The sequence below is a fragment of the Galleria mellonella genome, unplaced genomic scaffold (genome assembly GCF_026898425.1).
Source record: "Galleria mellonella isolate WM207_F2 unplaced genomic scaffold, CSIRO_AGI_GalMel_v1 utg87, whole genome shotgun sequence".
Classification (NCBI taxonomy): domain Eukaryota; kingdom Metazoa; phylum Arthropoda; class Insecta; order Lepidoptera; family Pyralidae; genus Galleria; species Galleria mellonella.
In genome coordinates, this window is record NW_026442166.1 from 1,768,888 (window position 1) to 1,790,505 (window position 21,618).

The following is a 21,618-nucleotide window of genomic DNA, read 5'->3' on the forward strand; positions in this document are numbered from 1 at the left end:
CCTGCTGATACAGCTGCACATTTATGTGTATGTGAGGCAACCAATGACAAACACGCACATACACAGTGCCTTATACACACACAGTGTATGAGGCATCGTGTATGTGCGTAATCAAAACATACTTCAATTTTAGTTTAACACACAAATATAGTTATCTCTTTATTCAGTATTGCATTATAAGTGGTAGTGATTGCACGTTGCAGATTGTTTTTATTTGATGTAAGTACTTTTTTTTTATTTATTACATAAAATTAATATTTTTTCTTTAAAATATAATCAATTGTTTTATGTGTAAATTTAATAAATTTATGTGTAAATTTAATTAATTTGAATTTGTGTCAACTACTCGTATAATTTAAATTTGCAAAATATACTAAAATTAAAAAAGTAAATTAATTTTAAATTATATTACAGTTTTACATATTAGAGTTTCAGTGATAAATATGTCATTTATTATATTTGATATCGTGTTGTTGAAATTTTTTGAAACAATTTATGTTTGAAAATAAAATCAAATAAAATATCCATATAATTTGTTTTCCATATACGTTATAAGAAGAACAAGGGGTTTGTTTTAAGAATTTATACAAAAATTATTGTGTCTTGAGATTTCCTTTTCCACTAATAAACAATAGATATTAATCAATACTAAAAGTTTTATTAAAATTTGTGAAAAAATTTAGCCAATCATTTAACTACCAATATTTAAATGAAGAAATTTTTGCTACTATTTCTCCCATATTTGGGATGTATAAATTTTAACAAGTAACATATATTAGGGTTAGTATAAATGAACAATAATTTTTTTTTGTTTAATAAAAGATAAAATAAACATTATACATAATTGACATGTAATATTAGTCAAACATATAACTGAAATAAAATTTGTTATAAACATAAAACATTTAAGTACTTATCGTTGGGAGACCATTTATAATTATTTGTAGGTGTGGATTAATTAAATTGAAATACAAATATGAATTTAAATTTTAATGTTTAAAAAACAACAAATTTTTATTTTTTTATTTTTACTGTTATCAGCTCTATCGTACCCTTAACTGATGTCTCATATAAAGTTTTATCTACTTTTCCTACTCACGGAAAGAGAGGAATACTTGTCTAGTGATAAGGCATCGTAGTAATTAATTAATAGAATATTTAATAAATAAATTATAATTCTTAAATATTTATTTAATCACTGTGATTATAATGACAGTAAAATAAATTATTTACTGTTTAATTAAGTCCGCAACCTGTTGATATAAATGGTATAAGAGCAATAGAGCAATAAAAAAATTAAAATAATTTTGACTGTCTGCCTGTTTTCCACGTGGGTAAAGTCGCGGTATAGGGCTAATTATTATTTTATTTGGGTATTATATAGGGTTCTACAAAAAGAGTAAATTAGGATTTTTTAAGGGTCAGCAACATGCGCGTGTTGCGTTGACACCCTTAGTGTTGCATCCAAACAGTGATGGTTTACCATCAGAGGAGCTGTATGCTTGTTTGCCACCTTCGTAGTATAAAAAAGAATAATTAAAAAAAATAAAGTTTCATAACTTAAATTGCTCGTGTAAGGGTAGTGCCTTCTGATGATTTAGATACCCACGTTTTATCAGAAGATGTTTTTACGTGTTCTCCAAAGCGCGAATGACAACGATTTTTATAGTAAATGGTCCAAACATGAATTTAAAAATTTAGTTTGAGGTTAGGATTCAATGTTAGGATCCCCGCAGTCAGGCGTTGTCCGTCTGAGCTTTTACCGCTCAGTTAGTACCTAAATGGTAAAATGAGGGTTCATAACGCTAGTATCTTGTAATTTTGTGAGTTTTTATTTGAAAGGTTTTTTTTTCATTGTCTAAACATGATTTATTTCATAAAAATATACCTTACATGAAAGAATTTATTTATCTAGTGAGTTAGGAGAAAACATTGTAAGTTATTGCTTTTGTTTGTAATCGAAAGTACTTATTAATTTTCACTTATATTTTTTCTGGTTTTGTAAATTACATATGTGTGTTTATCACGTTTCTCTTTCAGATTTATATTTCGGAAGTAATAAATCCGAATGGCGGCTTGCGATTGTGATAATATATTGCCTCAAGGGAGTGTGGAGGAGCAGCATTATGACAACTGCAGATCGGTTTGGGCTCAGCGACACCCCACCAACCTGCCTCTTTTAAAGTACGTTTAACCTCCTTCCAAAGGGAAGTAGGGGCAAGGAAATTAAAATTTTCATAAAGCAACTAGTCATCTTGTGGCCATGGGCTATTTAGTTTGTTATTAATTTTATCATTACCTACTCTTAAACTCTTTCATTTGATACTCATATTAAGAGAGTTGGCAAAATATAGTTGGCCATCTATACCATTTTGAAAATCTTACCTTACTAGTTGATCCAGTAGATGTCAAAATACCATAATATTGGCAGTAAGGAACCGTTTGTATGAGTATGGAATATGAAAAATCTAGTTTTTACATCTTTCCGGGTAATTTTTTTATTCATAACCTTCTTTAGTCTACAACACATATTTAAAAAAAAAAGTTATTGAGGTTTACGCTTAATAACACATTCAGTGATTTAAGTTTATTTATATAGATAATTTTTTATTTGTTTTCTGCCCCTTTGTTCATATGATTGGAATAAATCTGAATAAAAAGTAATATACTCGTATGTCCTTCTTTATCACAACGTACCAAAGTCTACGTATGTAGTAAATTTCTGTGATGATCTATTTGACAGTTAAAACACTAAGACCAAGCAATTTAAGAAGAGAACTAACAAACGAAGAAATAAACTTTTTTTTTTTGATGAGTGAAAATGGTATGGTAGCCTGCGCTAACGGGATATGCTGGCGGAGCACCAGTGAAGGGTGATAGATGAGAATGAAAACAGGCCAGTTAGCCCATCATGATGAATTCATCAGGAATTAACCATGATAGTTTCCAGGGAGAACCGCGAGAAGGTCGACCTGGTTGGGTATATTGCTAGCAATGGGATTCTCAAGCTCCATTACTAACAATCCCTTTCCCCCCATATTTGTAGTGTTAAATAAGCAGTATTAACATTTGAGTACAATACAGTATTTAGATTGATTGCTGACATTGATGCTCCTTTCCACTTTGGGTTTGATGGAAGAGAACTCTTTTTAAGTCAAGCTCGCCTTGTACATTTGTTTACCTTTGTTATATTTTGTATATATTATTCGCCGTGTGGCTCTGGCATAGAGTAGGCCACCCCTTCCTTTCCTGTTGTCCTAAGAAGCGACTAAGGGATGTTCATGGTCGAGGAATGGGCAGCAGCGTCCCTCTTGAAACATCTCCAAAGCTTTATTGCAGTTGCCTACCTGCCAACCAAGCATGGCAGCTACTGGCAAAACATCCCCAATAGAGGGAGGCCTATATTCAGCAGTGGACAATTATTGGCTGATATGGTGTAGTATGGTATAAGTATAAAATAAAGTATAAATAAAATTAAATGTTTTATTTATACTTTAAATAATAAATTAGTTGTTGATGTTTTGAAATTAAAACAAAAATAAACTACAGACTTGAGACGTCGAGACATAAATTAAACCCATGATTAATAATATATCTGTGATAGGCAATTATGGTAATGATTTTTTTATTTTTATTTTAGGAATGAAGATGGCACTATTGGCCTTAAAAATCGAAATATTTTGAACTTGGATGAAGATGTACTGTATCACTTGGCATTTACGAATAAAAGTATTGACTTAGAAGCTAAGTTTGGTGATGTGAAAGTACGTATATTTATAATTTGTATTATTATACTTAGAAATAAATTAAGGTATGTTAAATTTGATTGCTTGGGTACCTCTGTCCCATTTGTGTTTCAACCGTAAAGTAGTTGTGTTTGCATGGCTGTGTTTCGGTTTTGAATTTACTGGGTACAGAGGAATAACACCTGAGTAATCAGGAATGGCAACGCATGGAGGGTATCATGAATGAAACAGTATACTCTGTTATGTCCATGGTACTGCTCATGTCTATAGGCGACGGTTACCACTTTCCACCAGGTGGGCCGTCAGCTTGATTGCCATTCTAAGTTGTATAAAAAAAAAAACGCTAGTATTTTAACCTTCGCAGTTAATGCGATTCCAAAAGACTTTCCTCCTGCGAAAGATGAGGCTATAAATGAGCTCGTTACCGAGGTTTCTCTTAGAGACTACGAGGTTTTACAAAAAGGGTGTAAGTACTAAAGTATCTCAAAGGTCGGCAACGCACACGTGATATCTTAGTGTTGCAGGCGCTCAATGGATAAAGTGATCGTTCACCATCAGGCGGATTGTGTGTTTGTTTGCTACATTTATCGTATAAAAAGAAACACATTATGTAATAGGTTTTTTCTTTTTTAAATGAAATGAAATGAGTTTATTAGCATTAAACAGTTTAAAATTATTACAAGCCACGTGGTATTATTTTGGTACCTGCTTAATTGCCTTAAAAGATGTAGGCATGCAAATATTTTACATTTTATAACAGAAAAGCGGTAAACAAAATATATTTAAAATGACCTTACATATTTTATTATTTAAACTACAATAAGTAATTATTCATAATAATGATAGTACTTTTATATTTATATCAATACAAGTAATATGAGTTTCTTAAGGACAATTTGGAATCAACATTCAACAGAAATGTTCCGAACAGATACGACATCGTAGCCTTCAGGAAAAGAGCATATTATTCAGAGTATATTTCTTTTTAAAAAGCTTACAGCAGATCTGTAATTTTTTTGGTATTGCGAGTGCTTATGGGCCGTGGTAAAAGATTTTATTTTTCGTACATTTGTTTGTGATGAGTAAACATAAAAAACTATTCAATCGATTTTAATAATTCTAATATTTATTAGCGAGTAAAAATAGATACTGCTACCAAAATACACTAATGTAAATCCAGCTTACATCTTCGTTCCCGTTGCTTTTGAGACTACGGGCGTGTGGGGAGCGGAAGCAAAATCTTTCATAAAAGAGCTGAGTCTGCGCATTACGGATAGGGGCCATGATCGCCGTTCTGGTCCGTATCTGGCTCAAAGAATATCTCTGGCAATCCAACGCAGAAATGCCGCAAGTGTCATGGGGACCTTTGGGTCGGGTACGGATTATGAATGGAACTGATTGTTGAATTTAAAAAAATAAAATAAAAAAAAAAATTCTAATGTAAATTAAAGTCTATATACATATGTAACGGGAATTTAATGAACTCACTGTGTCTTTATCGTTTCCGACAAATGTTTCGGTTTCATCCGAAAGTCTTCTTCAGGTGGCATTTAGCGCCTTTGCCTTTCGTTACATATGTATAAAGATATCGGTTAATTGAACATAAGTTTTAAAAGTAAATCAAAGTTTCTAAAATTTGCATAATGATTGCTTATCACAATCATCAATCATGTCCACTCCTGGACGTAGGCCTCCCCCATAGACTGCTGATAATTGCTTATTTAAAATATTTATCTTTCTATTTACTCAGGAATGGCAACGTATGGGGGTATCATGGGCGTAACAGTGTACTCTGTTAAGTCCATGGTACTGCTCATGTCTATAGGCGACGGTTAGCACTTTCCATCAGGTGGGCCGTCAGCTTGTTTGCCGTTCTAAGTTGCATATAAAAAAAAACCTGTGCAAAACCGGAGTGCGTCACTAGTTATAGATGTTACTACTACTAGTGGGAGGTTCTTCAGTGTTGAGAAGTTTTAGGATCGCCTTCATTATATGCATTAAACCACGCAAAGGTCTAATTGATATTGCTAGCAATGGGGCCAGTCCCATTATTGGTTATTCCCGCAACTATCAATCTTGTTTCCCTCATCCTATAACCTCGGATCCTTTAATCGTAGCGTGAAAAAGTACTTAGTAACTCGTCATAGTGCATCCAACCGTTGAGAGTGGAATGTTCTCTTTTCGGTTGGTCATATTCATGGACCATGTCGTTTCTGTGTTCGCTTAGAATCTTGTAGTCACATGTTATGCTATAATAAAAAAATATTTCCAATATATTTTTTTCTAGATATATATTTATTAGCTTTTACCCGTGATTTTGTCCGCGTGACCAGTTGACTGACCGACTGACTGGGATAAAAATAGTCTATAGCCTTCTTCATTCTGTACAGTATGTGTATACCAAATTTCATAGTGATTGGCGACGCCGTTAAGACCCCAAGAGGTAACAAACAAACAGACTCACTTTAACATTTATAATATTAATAAGTATTCTTATTTATTTCAGTTTGTCTGTACGGGTGGAACTAAAGAAAGGCTTAAGGAATTCGCACTATATATGGCACAGAGACTGGGAATCAAGATAGAGGGAGACTTAAGGGATTGGGCTGAGAAATCTAAGAGATTTGCCATGTATAAAGTTGGCCCTATCTTGGCATTCAACGTAAGTGTTGCCTCATTGCAAGTTCTGTGACAATTGTATATATTATTTGTATCTAGATAATTTGTTTGAATACATTTTTGACTCGAAAATATTTTAAAAATTTGTCAGTCAACAGTAATTAATAGTATAATGTGACGAGTCTGTCTTTTAATATTCGAGTATTTTGATACTTAATAAAAAAAGAATCGAATAATCGAGTCAGTCTGACTTGGCATATCACTATTTAATAGCTGACGTGTATTGTTTTAATTTCACAAATCGGTTTTTATTAGAAACTTATATATTTACATAATAAGTATCATACACAGAATAATGTTGATGATTCGATTCTGTGAACGAATACTATTTCATTATCTTTTTTTTTTAAAGATAAAGTATTGTGTTGTTTTTATTTATCAACTTATTGAATTGAACTTCACAATCTGGGACATCTATTTTAGAAACACAAGTTTAAACAAATTGGATTGCTTTTGGCAAAGATAGATGTAGAGTTTCTTAAATGCTAAAATGTATCTGGCTTTTTATTGAATAAATTAGAATTATTACATACTTAGTTAATACCTCTTAATATATATGTATCACCATATAGTGTAATATAAAAAAAAACATCAAATTGTCTATGTAAACAAAAAAATATTAATTTTACAGCACGGCATTGGTATACCGTCCATGACCATTGCCCTCCAAGAGGTTATAAAAATGTTGTTCTACGCAAAAGCGAAGAATCCAATCTTCTTCAGGATTGGCACCTGTGGAGGTCTGGGTGTCGAGGCCGGCTCAGTTGTTATATCTAAATGGGGGCTTAATGGGTATCTAAATAAATCCTATGATTTAGTAAGTAGTATTGTATACGTACTGTATTCATATCTGTCGTGTGGTCCCGGCATAGAACCTTAGAACCACCCCTTCTTTTCCAGTGGGTGTCGTAAGGCGACAAAGGGAACTTAATGGTTGAGGGATAGGCAGCAGCGTTTCCCTTAAGATATCACCAAAGTTTAATTGTAGTTTCCAACCTGTCTACCAAGCGTGGCATCAATTGGCAAAACTCTATTGGGAGAGGCAGCATTATATATATATATATATATATATATATATATATATATATATATATATATATATATATGCTATATAATATGCTATATTCAGCAGTGGACAATTAACGACGGCTGACATGATGTTGATTTCACTATGAATTTTATTTAGGTGTATTCTGTGGCTTCGCCCGCGTAAATCAGTACATAAACTATCCTATGTACTAAGTTAGGATACAACCTATCAACCATACCAGAGGGAGACTTTGTACAAAAGCCATTTTCTTGGGCATCTCTATCCCGTTCGTGTTTTTACCGTAAGGCAGTTGTGTTTGCATGGCTGTGTTTTGGTTTGAAGGATGGGATATGCTAGTGAATTTACAGGGTACAGAGGAATAACACCTGAGTCCTCAGGAATGACAGCGCATAGGGAGTATCATGAGCGGAACAGTATACTTTGTTATGTCCATGGTACAGTTCATGGTTATAGGCGACGCTTACCACTTTCTATCAAGTGGTCGGTCAGCTTGTTTACCATTCTAAGATGCATAAAAAAGTGTAGATTTGATTCAAATTCATATAAATTTCATTCAAATTTGTTCAGTAGTTTCTGCTTGAAAAAGTAGCAAGTGTAGTTACAAACTTTTGTTGTTATTATATTAATAGGATAGGTATGTAGGTAAAGACTGAGGAGAGAGTAAAGTGCCAATGGTATAAGAATAAATGTCCAGGCAGAATTAATACTTCCCTGGATTTAATGATAATAACTACGTTGGCCTAATGACGGTTCGCGTCCATTTATGAGCTAAATAAGTCAGGGTTAGCGAGCAATGGACGCCACAGTGGGAATGTATCCGTACGTCGCTTGCACGTGTATCGCATGGAGTCGCGTAGTATCATAAAATTTTGTGACCACCCTCCGGGTCTTAACACAAGAGAGGTACATTTTGGTGGTATTACACTATTCACAGAGGAAAGCACTAGTATTAGTCTATTTATTCTTATGCCTATACTTCTATCCTTACATACGTAATATTTCTTATTTCATCCTATCTTTCTATTTATATATCTATCCCATTTAAGAGTCTTCTTGTCGGTGAAGCTCTCGCCACTCACTATGATTTTCTGCGAGTCTCTTCACCTCTTGATCCGACATAACACCAACTTTTTCCTTGATCTGCCTGATTATTTAATCTATTTTGGCATAATTCCGAAGACGTTTGAATCCTTTTTTTAGTAGGACCCAGTATGTCTGATCAATGTAGAATTGTTTGTATATTTTTTGGTACCTGTATCTGTTTTATTTATTTGTCTATACTTTATTGCACGGTTGCACCAGATACAAAAAGCAACGATTACAAATATAAAATTGATGTAATAAGCGGTCTTATTGTTAAGCAATCTTCTTCATAGAACTGTTGAATTGAGGATATTGAGAACAAAAGAGAAAAGGTATTATGACAAGATAGCTAAATGATAAGGCCATTGGTGGTAAGAGGCACTTTATTGCACGGTTGCCTCAGATACAAAAAGTAAGGAACATTTATATAATAAGCGGTCCATATTGCTAAGTAATCTCTTCTAGACAAATGTTGGGTTTATTTAGAAAAAAAAGAGACAAGGTAATACGAAAAAGTTAGTCAATAGTAAGGAATTTGATGGTAAAGGCGACATATGGGAACTTAATGCACATTCCAAACACATTTGCTCCAAATATTTTAATCATAATGTTAATAAGAATTATAGTTTTTAAATTATAAAATGTTAAAAATTATAATCTTGCAGCCCGTTTTGGGAAAAACATATAGTATGCCTTCATTTTTGGATAGAAGAGTTGCGCAAGAGTTGTATTTGGTTGCGAAGGAAAGTAAGAATGATTTTCAGACTTACCTTGGAGGAACAATGGGCTCTGAAGATTTTTATCGAGGTAAGTTCAAGTTCATAATATATTCAGGGTGATACCGAATTCATTATCATCCTTTTACAAGAATATTCAATTAGGAAATCCTTTTTTTATGCAACTTAGAATGACAAACAAGCTGATGGTACACCTGATGGAAAGTGGTAATCGTTGCCAATAGACATGAGCAGTACTATGGACTTAACAGAGTATACTGTTTCGCCTATGAAACCCCTGATGCGTTGCCATTTCTGAAGACTCGGGTGTTATTCCTCTGTACCCTGTAAATTCACTGCCATATTCCACCCTTCAAACCGAAACATACCCATGCAAACAACTGTTTCACAGTTGTTTCATGATTTTTGTATAAAGTCTCCCTTTGTACATACAATGGTTTGTGAAAAATAATAGAAAATTTATAAGCCTTCCATTACTTCCAGCTATCGTTAGTGTAGAAGACATTTATTGTTCCATTAAATGACTTGTTTTTCTAATATGATGCAAACAGTTTAGATTTTACCTTGCATACTGATATTTAAATTTATTCATAAATTGTAAATGAAGGCAAAAAAATATTATAAAAAAAACAAACCGATAACAGAAAAACCTTGAAGTACTTCTTTCTTTGTCGACTATATAAATTATATAATACCATTCTCAGGGCAAGCTCGCCTAGATGGTCCATTCTGCAACCATACTAAAGAGGAGAAGATGACATTCCTCAAGGAATTGGCAAGTAGGGGAGTAAAGAATATAGAGATGGAAGCGACAGCATTTGCGGCGCTCATGACTGAAGCTGGCATTAGGGGCGCGATTGTCTGCGTGCCTTTCTTGAACCGGCTGCATGGTGATCAGGTTTGTGTAGTTGCAAATAGATTTATGATTTTTTTTAAAGAAAATACTTATAAATATACTAATAAAAATAATTGGGATCAATTCTGAGGTGTCATTTCTTTAAACTTATCTCTTAAATCATCAACTAAATTTGTAATAATTTTTAATTTTGGCAGTGAATTTACAGAGGGAGAGTCGTACAGGTACAAAGTCGATTGCTTGGGTACCTCTGTCGCATTCGTGTTTTAACCGTGAAGCAGTTGTGTTTGCATGGCCGTGTTTCGGTTTGAAGGGTGGGATATGGCGTGAATTTACTGGGTACAGAGGAATAACACCTGAGTCCTCAGGAATGGCAACACATGGGGGGTATCATGGGCAAAACAGTATACTCTGTTATATCCATGGTACTGCTCGTGTCTATAGGCGACGGTTACCACTTTCCTTTAGGTGGGCTGTCAGCTTGTTTGCCATTCTAAGTTGTATAAAAAAAAATAGTATACTCTGTTATGCCCACGGTACCGCTCATGTCTATAGGCGATGGTTATCACTTTCCATCCACGTTAGTTTGTTTGTCATTCTAAGTTGCACAAAAAGAAGACTTGAAAGTGTAGGAAATATTCATAACAATAATAATAAAGATAGCCAGTGTTTGTCATTTGCTTGGCAGTTTATGAAAATGTTATAGTAGTTTTAATAAGTGTCAAGGCCATTTCATTCATCAGTTCATTTTAAGTGCACTCTTAACTCTTTTTTATAAAAATATCACAGGCTTTGTACAAATGTTACCTATTTGGGTACCTCTGTCCTACTTGTGTTTTAGCCGCTAAGCGACAGTGCTTGCAGGGCTGTATTTAGGTTTGAAATGTATCGGATTTGATAGTAAAATTACAAGGTATGAAGAAGGCAACACTTGAATGGCAGCACGAGTATCGCAGTATATTTTATAACAGTACACACTTGTCTGAAGCCAACGGTTGCCACTTTTCATAAGATGGTTATCAGTTTGTTTTTGAAATAATAAAAAAATATTCTAAAAGAATATGTAAATTGTAAATAGGTTGAAAGTAATTAAGGCTTATCCATTAAAAGAAAAATCATTAATTAAATTAAATAACATAATTAATAAACATATTTTTAAAATTTCTAGTTAAAAATGTTAAAAAATAAAATAAACTTTTACATTTGTTTTACTTTCAGGTAACTTCGACTAAGGAGCAACTTACTCAATGGGAAAACAATCCCATGAAAGTAGTTGGAGATTACATAGTCAAATATTATGAAAATCAAAATCAATAAATATTATTAACATGTATTTTGTATAAATAATGGTTTTATTGTTTAACAAATAGTTATGTGTTGCTAATAAGTTGCCAGCCTATTGGTTCCTGAATCTTCAAATGACTCTTTTGAACAAAAAATTTACAATAAAGTATACATAGTTCTATTTAAAATATTTGTGTTAAAGTTACCATGGGCTGGTTAACAGAACGATGAGCTGTAGCGAAGAACAAAGAAGATTTAATGGCAAATAAATATGACATAATAATACTTATACCCAGTGATTAATAAATATGATTATAATTATATTTTATATTTATATTATTATATTATTATTACACTGTTTTATGTATTTTTATTTACCTCTACTTTTATATTATTTACTTACATCAATTTACTTGTTTATTTTTTTAGTTTATTGGTTAGTACAATTTGGTATGAAAGGCGGCAGTTAAAGGAAAGTGCAGGATTACTCGAAAGCGGTTCAGTGTAACATCTTCGTATATACAGGGTGTCCCGTAAGTCATGGACCAAACGGATTCTGGCGACAAGGAGGTTATTAAAGTGGAGAACAGAAAGCGATATTAAATATTAAAATACGTATAATAAGCAGAATAAAATGTTACAATTAACAAGATGCTTAGCAACGAACATTGTCATCAATAGACACAGATAATTAGGTCGTATATCTACAACTCATATTCCTAACAGAGGTCATGCAATATCTAAAAAATAAACAAAAATTAATTAAACTAATAGTTACAAAATCATCATTATATCAGCCTTTAATTGTTCACTGTTGAACATAAGCCTCCCCCTTGGGGGGGTTTTGCCAGTAATTGCCACGCTTGGCAGGCGGGTTGGCAACCGCAGTTAGACTTTAGAGATGTTATAAGAGGGACGTTGCTGCACATCCCTCGCCTTCCCTCAGTCGATTCTTATGATACCTACGGGAAAGGAAGGGATAGTCTATTCTATGTCGGGACCACACGGCAATAATTACAAAATAGTGGGGATTTTTTATTTTTCTAAAAATATTTCTACTGGGATGATATATTTTATAAATATTTAATAAAATTGTACATTCCATAGAATTGTTTTTATGTAAACGGGAAAACACATAATGTAGCTTTCCGATGAAAATGTTTGTTCAGAATTCCTACTGTGACTTTAAAAAATTAACCTTTTTGTAAAAAAAATCATTTGAAGTTTGAATGAAGCCTGTCTAAAAAAATGAACATTTATTGAATAATATAAAATAAAATTATATACTAATCAGATGTGTTTCATTATTAAAAAATAGGCAAATTCAATTATACTTAACGTCATGCTTTCTCTCATTTTAGAATTTTTTTTTTACAACACGGGGCAAACGAGCATACGGCTCACCTGATGGTAAGTGACTACCGCCGCCCATGATCACCCACAACACCAGCGGCATTGCAGGTGTGCAAATGTAATTTAATAGTGACGTTTGTATTTATTTTAAAGCATACATAATGTCATGAAATGTTTTTATAATAATGTGCCAAACTTGTAAAGTAAATTTTTTATACATATAATAATATTATTAATATATGTATGTAATAATAAACTTGAATTTTATAGGTATTTTATTAATATGTAAATGTAGGCTGTTAAATAGAAGATTGTGTCGTACCAAAAAAAACGATTTCAGTTGTGACAAAACCAGTTTTTTTTTAATTTAAAAACTTAGTTTAAAAACATATTTTAATACAATTTCTATGGGACTAATGTGTAAGTATAACCTTTCAGTTAAAAATAGAATTTTCCAGATCAGTTCACAACTGACGGAGTTATGCAACAAACAAAAAATAAATGCAATCGAATTGCTAACCTCCTTTTTGATGTCGATTGAAAAAAAAACAAATATGTCTCTCGAATAAATCCGACTAAAAGGTTAATGTATATTAATCTTAATATAAAAAACAAATCCCACGTCACGATATACGTTCACGCTAATCTCCGAAACCTCTCGACCTGCTCATATTTTAATTTTTGTAAATGTATATTGCCTTTTTTTTATACAACTTAGAATGGCAAACAAGCTGACGGCCCACCTCATGGAAAGTGGTAACCGTCGCCTATAGACATGAGCAGTACCATGGACATAGCAGAGTATACTGTTTCGCTCATGATACCCCCATGCGTTGCCATTCCTAAGGACACAGATGTTATTCCTCTATACCCAGTAAATTCACACCATATCCCACCCTTCAAACCGAAACACAGCCATGCAAACACAACTGCTTAACGGTTGAAACACGAATGGGACAGAGGTACCCAAGCAATCGACTTTTGTACAAAGTCCCTCTGGTAAACCTGTTTTACCAGAGGTGTGTACCAAACCTGTGTTTTAACATGAATGAGAGGGTAGTTTTATTTTGGTGAAAAAATTATACTGAGGGTGAAATAACGGGTGTAGGATCAGCTATATGTGATACTAGCTGATGACTGTGATTTTGTCTGCGCAGAAATGAGTTTACTATCTATTGATTCTTTACTGACACAAAATTTCATCCCCTATTTCACCACTTTTTTACTTACGCGGCATATATACTGCTCCAAAGTTTAATCTATCTTTGTATATAAATTCATTAAAATTGGTTCAGTCATTTAGGAGTAAAAAAATAGACATATGAACTTTATTTCTCATTTCTAATATCAGTACGGTTATATAATATGGATTAGGTAAATGATTAATTAAATAAGAGTTATTTATAATGGTCTAGTGGATTCAGCTAATGTATTATTATATTTATAATTTATGTAGGTAAAGTTTTCGATAAATCTAATAGAAGCGTTAATAATGACTACTGTTTATATCCAGTAAGTTCAGCTCACACTTGACCGGATTTTTTTTTGTCAACCGGATTGTCAAATCTACTTTGCCTGCTTTTTAAGTGGGTATTTTCCACTATAGCTTATTATGCCAATTTTATGTTTAAGTCAAAATGACTTAAAGCAACGCAATATATGATTTAAATGGATTTATACTAATATTATACGAAATTCTTTACATATAATGTATTTTTTTTTAGTTTTGTTTATTTTAAAAGGAAAGGCAAAGGACTTCGCCCGTACAGCTCATGTCTATCATATGGTTCTTTCAAATTATCCAATTTTATTCGATTTATGTGTCATTATATGATTATATCATTTCGACAATACAAGATACTGATTTATTTTTTATATCATCGACTTATGATTGTGACCATTACATTTGTAATTCTAAATATCTATTATAATATTAATGTATCCTTACTTTTAGTTGAATTAAATCAATAATCTGTAACGTTTTGTATTTTTTTTTTTGTGTTTGTAAATTTGTAATGGATAAACTCAAAAACTGCTTAACCGATTTTAAAAATTCTTTCACTTATATAAAGCTATATTATCAGTGAGTAACATAAGCTATATATTATTTAAAAAAAAATAGACTCTGTTAAGAAAATTACAAAAATGTCACCTGTCAAAAAAATTGTCTATATTAAAATTAATAATAAAGTTCTTATTTATTTTTCTATCTACCCGTGCGAAGCTGGGGCGCATCACTAGTATAATATAAATAAAAACGCACCTACTTAGCTAGATATGTTCAGCGCAGCCGTCTCTTAGTGCGCAGAGGTTTCCCTCCAAATCCTTTACGTCAGTACGTAACGTAAACTGGTAGGGGACGGGGCTTCGCGTCCCGCAATCCACCCTCTTTGATCTATCTATCCAAAATTCCTTTATTAAAATAGCTGTCCATGTCTTAAAAAATATCGTTTGGCGGGAAAAAAGTGATAAGACGATTTTAGTGTTGTGATTGACTTTAAAATCGAGTGAATAGTGAATGTTTTAATAGATCATTTTGTGCAATTGTTATTTTGCATTACGTTTATAATATTATTATTATATTTATTGTGATATATGTGTTTTATTTGTGTTGATATTTATAAAAATTGTCACGGATATGCCGTTTGTTGGTGAGTGGACGTTTAGCAGTTTCATTTTTAAATGTAAATTTATTTATAAATAAATAGGTAGGTGTCTACGTGAATGCTAGTTGTTTTTTTTTTAATAATTTAGATAATGTTGTAATTTAAATTTTGACACATTAATGTCATTAACGCTTTCTAATACCGCATTAATATTAATGAAATAACCTCGATATTATTAGGTAATACTGCGTTTCAACTGAACATTCATTGTGTTGATTGAACAGTCACTTAATACCAAATTTTTTACATGTTATTATATTCAGGTGTGCCAACACATGCGGAGTATCATGGGTGACACAGTATACTTTGTTATGTCTATTGTACTGTTCATGCCTATAGGCGACGGTTACCACTTTCTATCAGGTGGGCCGGCAGCTTGTTTGTCATACTAAGTTTTTTTTTATACTGTTTCGCCCATGATACCCCCCATGCGTTGCCATTCCTGAGGACTCAGGTGTTATTCCTCTGTACCCAGTAAATTCACGCCATATCCCACCCTTCAAACCAAAACACAGCCATGCAAACACAACTGCTTCACGGTTGAAACATGAATGGGACAGAGGTAGCCAAGCAATCGACTTTTGTACAAAGTCTCCCTCTGGTGAAAAAACATAATATAAAACATATTTTTTTCTTATTTAGGTAGATGTTAATACTCGAAGTATAATCGTTTTCATTAAAATTCCTGTTAGATACACAGATCATCATCATCATCATCATCATAACACATATAATAAATGTAAATGTAATTAATAAATGTCCACTTTTTAAAATTAAACATGAACTAGTATCCTCGCCTGTGCTACTGGTATACGCTGGAGGTACCAGTAAGGAGTGATAAGTGACAATAAAACTAGGACAGTTAGCCCATCATGACAAATTGAACATGGATGAAACACGACGGTTTCTAAGGGGAATCACGTAGAACGTTGTCAACAATCTCTCCTTCTATTTCCGATTACCTACCTATATCTGTTTCGTTAATCTTTCATTCAACATATTAATTATATTTATATATCACGAAAACGACAAACTGTCCGGAAATTATATAAGAAATTATTCATTATACTTGGATGATAAGAATATTCGTATTCTGTAGGTAATATTTGATTTTCCTTAATAATTACAGGTTCTAGAGTAGCGACTTCGATATGTACGAATAAAGCGCGTTGCCATGATACTGTATACACGAACAATATTATAAGTAGATGCAATAAGAATGAATATTTTGGTGGAAGCGACAATCTGGTGGATACAATATCTATAACTACTAATACAACAGAGTTTATTTGTGTGAATGTACTAATCTCTTGAACTATCAGTTGGATTGAAAAGTTCTATTTGTTTTATATTACTTTTTAACATATAGTAATAACAAAGCTATGTGGGCGCGCTGACAACCCGTTTCTGTTATACAGTTAGGGCTTGCAAGCAACAGACAGCGTAGTTAGGGTATACATCCGTTCAGATGGAAATGAAATGAATCCTCACTTGCGCTGTTGGTATACAATAACGGGGTACCCATCAGTAATGATAAACAAGGTTGTAGTTCATTTAATGGATGATAATGGAATGGTTACCATGCCCGCGCCTAACCAGGTCGACCTCCACGCAGTTCCCCCTGGATACTATCATGGTTAATTCCTGATGAATTCATCATGATAGGCTATCTGGCCTGTTTTCATTCTCATCTATCACCCTTCACTGGTGCTCCGCCAGCGTATCCTGTTAGCGCAGGCGGAATTACTAATCCATTTTCATCGAACAAAAAAAAAAACCATGTCTGCACTAACGATGTACGCTGGCGGACACCAGTGAGGGATGATAGATGCGAATGAAAAGGCAGGTCAGTTAGCCCATAGTGATGCATACACCTGGACACCTGGAATTCAGCACAACCGTTTTCAAGAGGGACCTCGTGGAGGTTGACCTGATTGGGTATATTGCTAGCAATAATACAGAATACTAGATTCTGTATTACTAACTACCATAAGAATGTAATGAGCTCCCCGGGAAGGGGCTGAGGGGAGGATGAGCGGAGTCAGTCTGATAGGATATATTGCTAAGGGCTATAATTTCTCTCGTTACAACTCATTTGTACGTGTTGGGTAAATATTGTAAAATGTTGTAAAATTATTTGTTAAATACGAATTAAGTTTTGACAACCCTCCCAAGCAATGCGGGCTCTGAATGTAAGAAAGGTACATTGGCGGCATTGTCTCATTACAAAGTGAAATATAAGAGTGTCCGTTCCACCGGATTTATTTATTCTTGTGTCTTACATATTTTGGTATTATCATTTGAAGTTAGCATTTGCAAGTCACAACCATTAAATCGTGTATTTGTGACTTGCAAATTTTCGTTACTTTAATATGAGATTTACAATTTGCATGACTTTTCACATTAATTGTGGCTTCAATTTTTATAATGGTAATTTATCCACAATGTTAGTACTAGCCCCTGTAAAGGAGATTAATAGTAATGGGGTTTAGAGGCCCCATTGTTAGCAATATATCCTGTCAGGTCGACCTCCACATGGTCCTCTTTGGAAAGCCTAGTGGGTAATTATCAGATAATTGGTCACGTTGAGCCGACTGACCTGATTTCATGCTCATCTATTATTACTAACTGATACCCAATCAGTGTATACCGATAACGAAGGTAAGGTTACCATTCCATTTTAACCCTATAAAAAGTTATGTCAGAACTGAACTTTGTTTAAAATTTTAAAGCTTATTCGCTTCACAGCAGAAACACGAAAGATATATAAATAGACAAATTTTGTGCAGTGTTTCTCTGGTTAGAATAATTAAAATTTTCTACTCCTATTGCAGGATGATGATGTATAGTGGGTAGTCAAGGGGGGAGGGGGAGGAGAGAGAGTACCAGTAAAGGTAAGTATTATATTGTCAATAGTAATGGGAACTAGCGCTCCTATAGGTAGAATTATACTTTCTCAGGTCGACAAATAAGACTTTTTTTTTATAAATATAATAATAATTTATTTCAAAATAAATTAGTAGTTAGTAATTAGTTAGTAAAGATTAGTCCCTCTTGGAAACCTTTTCGGTTAATTCTTAATTATTTCGTTACGATGGGTCAATTGACTTGTTATCTTCACTGGTGCCCCATCAGCATATTCCGATAGCGCTGGCTACTGTTCCGTTATCATTTATTATTAAGGTGGGCAGTCCCGATTTGTGGACAGTTCTATACAAACATACTTATTTGTATAGAACCCAGATGTCACAGAATGCGTAGTCATTTTCCCTATTTAAATATTTTCCCTCCATCGGTACTTGCATCCATACATATTCAGTTGTATATAACACTAACGATCCGACCCGGCTTCACACGAATAGACAGAATTGTCGAAAATCAATAGATATAATAAAAAAAAATCAGCGTATTCAACTAATCGGTTATTTTACAGCATTTTATATGTGATTCTTTAGATTGACATAACTTTTTATTAATGAACCGATTGAAATAAAACAAACACTAAATGTTAAGTGGAGCAAACGGCAACGCATTAGTGAAAATTGTATTCAGATCGGTTAAGCCGTTTCTGTGATTAGAGTGCACACGCGTACAGTAATAATGCAAAGCCCCCCCCCCCCTATAATAGTGTTTCTTATAGTATATATCTTCCATGTGCAAACAGCGACCAGTTACGATTTCATTCTATAGATAGATAGATACTCTTTATTGTTTCCTCCAAAAGATTACAATAGTAAACTTATTATAAATATAAACAATTACAAGAAATAATTACATTGAGAAAACAATGGGCGACCTTATCGTTAGCGATTTCTTCCAGGCTACCTTTGGATGGAGAGCAGTAATTATAAACAGTTTAATCTACAAGTATATATATATATATATATATATATATATACATTGATTGCTTGACATATAACATTAGCTTCTGCTCACAATATAGTATGCGTGGGATTTGAACAAATTAAAGACATCACTTCTAGATGACGTTTAAGTTTGGCCTTTAGGGATATAACTGTGAAAACTGTCTAATGAGCAATGATATTTACGTAATAGAGGATTAATTATACAAACAGACAAAAGTTCATAAATATCTCCTACGTACAGATAACATTTAATTACAATTTTATTAACCTAGTATATAAAAATTCAGTGTTACAATGTTCGTCCGTGTTAGTTAACTTTCCGAAACGGAACTGGCACAAATAATTTTAATGAAATTTGGTAAATTATGTGTATTGTTTACTTCGAATAGACTCGAAACAACGTTTGCCAGATTAGCTAAGCTGTATGAGGGAGGGAAATAACTGTTAGTAAAGGAGAATATAGTTCCCTTTCCTAGCAATATATTCTGATATCATCATGGAAAACATCGTGGTCGTCATCCCTGGAAACCATCTTGGTAGGCTAACCGATCTGTTATCATTCTCTTCGTCCTCACACTCCACTAGTGTGTCATTGTATACCATTCCAACTTCCGGCATTAAAAAAAATCTATATATTACTCGTACCAGAGAAACTTTGTACACAAGTTGTTTGTTTAGGCACCTCTGTCCCATTCATGTTTCTACCGTAAAGCAGTTGTGTTTGCATGGCTGTTTCGGTTTGAAGAGTGGGATATGGTAGTGAATTTACAGGGTACAGAGGAATAACACCTGAGTCCTCAGGAATGGCAACGCATGGGGAGGTATCATCGGTGAAACAGTATACTCTGTTATGTCCATGGTATTTTTCATGTTTATAGGCGACGGTTACCACTTTTCATCAGGTGGGCCGTCAGCTTATTTGCCATTCTAAGTCACATAAAAAATATAGATGTATCTATTACATACAATGTGGATTTACTTTTTTGATATTTTACTACCGTGTCATTTATACATGTCCAACTAGAGAGGGTTTTATTATCTCATTCGTAAACAGAACACGACGCTTGCCAAAGTTTTTGGGTCAATAAACTGTTACAATTGGAAGGCTCGTTGACTAGGTAAATCGATCAGTGAAGGGTGATCGATGAGAATGAAAACAGGCCAGTTAGCGTATCATGATGAATTCATCATGAAGAATTATTCATGACAGTTTCCAGGGAGAACCGCGTGGAGGTCGACCTGGTTAGGTATATTGCTAGCAATGGGATTTTTAGTCTCCATTACTAACAATCCCTTCCCCCCCCCCCGGAAATATGTATTTCCACATCTTGGTGATACATGGATAGAGTTTCTTTGGAGCTGAACTGCTGAAGTTTTCTTGATGGGTAATAGTGGAATGGTTACCCAGCCTGCACTATTGATATATAATATACTGGCGGGGCACTAATGATTTACAAGAGAGAGACTTTGTACAAAAGTCGTTTGCTTGGCCACCTCTGTCCCATTCGTGTTTCAACTGTGAAGCAGTTGTTTGCATGGCTGTGTTTCGGTTTGAAGGGTGGGATATGGCAGTGAATTTACAGGGTACAGAGCAATTTGTATAAAAAAAAAGTTACCAAGCTCGGCGGGCAGGTTGGCAACCGCAGTTAGACTTTGGAGATGTTTTAGGAGGGACGCTGCTACCCACCCTTTGACCATTTAGTTCCATTAACTGCCTCTTACGACATCCACGGAAAATGAAGCGGTGGCCTATCCTATGCCGGGACCACACAGCTTGACACGTAGGATACTTTATATGATGATGCATGGGAGAAAAACCATGGAAAACAGCTAACATGTAACAAGCTTCTTTTTAGAAAGAACGCTATCTGGATGCTATAAGCTTTTGCTAAAGAGATATTGAAAAAAGACCTTTGACGTTTCTGTGTAGGCATTTCCCCGGCGTTCATGAGGCGCCATTGAAGAGAAACCTTTGAGCGTGATCGCTTGTGTATTCGACCGTGGGAATAGTGTCAATGTTGATTGATATAATTAGTATTTGGTCGACCGGGTTACGCTTTTGAGGTTTCGGAGACAAATGAGAAAATTGAAACCCATTTTAATTGTTGTGAATCGATCTGTAACTGTAATCGTATATTTATGTCAGTATTATCGAATTGATAATCGCTCACTCACTTAGACGAATCACTATACGAGTATATATATATAGTGATTCGTCTAAGTGAGTGAGCGATTATCAATTCGATATATATATATATATATATATATATATATATATATATATATATATATATATA

At 33.7% G+C, this 21,618-nt stretch overlaps 2 protein-coding genes across 3 annotated transcripts in view; both read left to right on the forward strand.

Annotated features, from left to right (window-relative positions):
* Positions 1 to 86: 86 nt before the first annotated feature.
* Positions 87 to 11,795, forward strand: LOC113513672 (uridine phosphorylase 1-like). Its single transcript, XM_026897661.3, has 8 exons — positions 87 to 219; positions 2,041 to 2,184; positions 3,641 to 3,764; positions 6,253 to 6,408; positions 7,057 to 7,242; positions 9,225 to 9,366; positions 10,001 to 10,194; positions 11,371 to 11,795. Exons 2-8 carry the CDS (start codon positions 2,069 to 2,071, stop codon positions 11,467 to 11,469), a joined length of 1,017 nt encoding a protein of 338 aa, XP_026753462.1. The 5' UTR covers positions 87 to 219; positions 2,041 to 2,068; the 3' UTR covers positions 11,470 to 11,795.
* A 3,225-nt stretch (positions 11,796 to 15,020) lies between these two features.
* The window catches only part of LOC113519265 (multiple C2 and transmembrane domain-containing protein), a 163,619-nt gene continuing 157,021 nt past the window's right edge, over positions 15,021 to 21,618 (forward strand). For both annotated transcript variants that reach the window (XM_052902024.1, XM_052902025.1), the window contains exon 1: positions 15,021 to 15,440. The gene's annotated coding sequence lies outside the window, so the exon portion shown is untranslated. The remainder of the gene's footprint in view (positions 15,441 to 21,618) is intronic.

Excerpts from the sequence above, each read along its gene's own strand:
- LOC113513672 (XM_026897661.3), top strand. The coding sequence starts at position 2,069 with ATGGCGGCTTGCGATTGTGATAATATATTGCCTCAAGGGAGTGTGGAG. Across the intron at positions 3,765-6,252 it reads CTAAGTTTGGTGATGTGAAA|TTTGTCTGTACGGGTGGAAC; the intron begins GTACGTATATTT and ends TATTTATTTCAG. Across the intron at positions 7,243-9,224 it reads TAAATAAATCCTATGATTTA|CCCGTTTTGGGAAAAACATA; the intron begins GTAAGTAGTATT and ends ATAATCTTGCAG.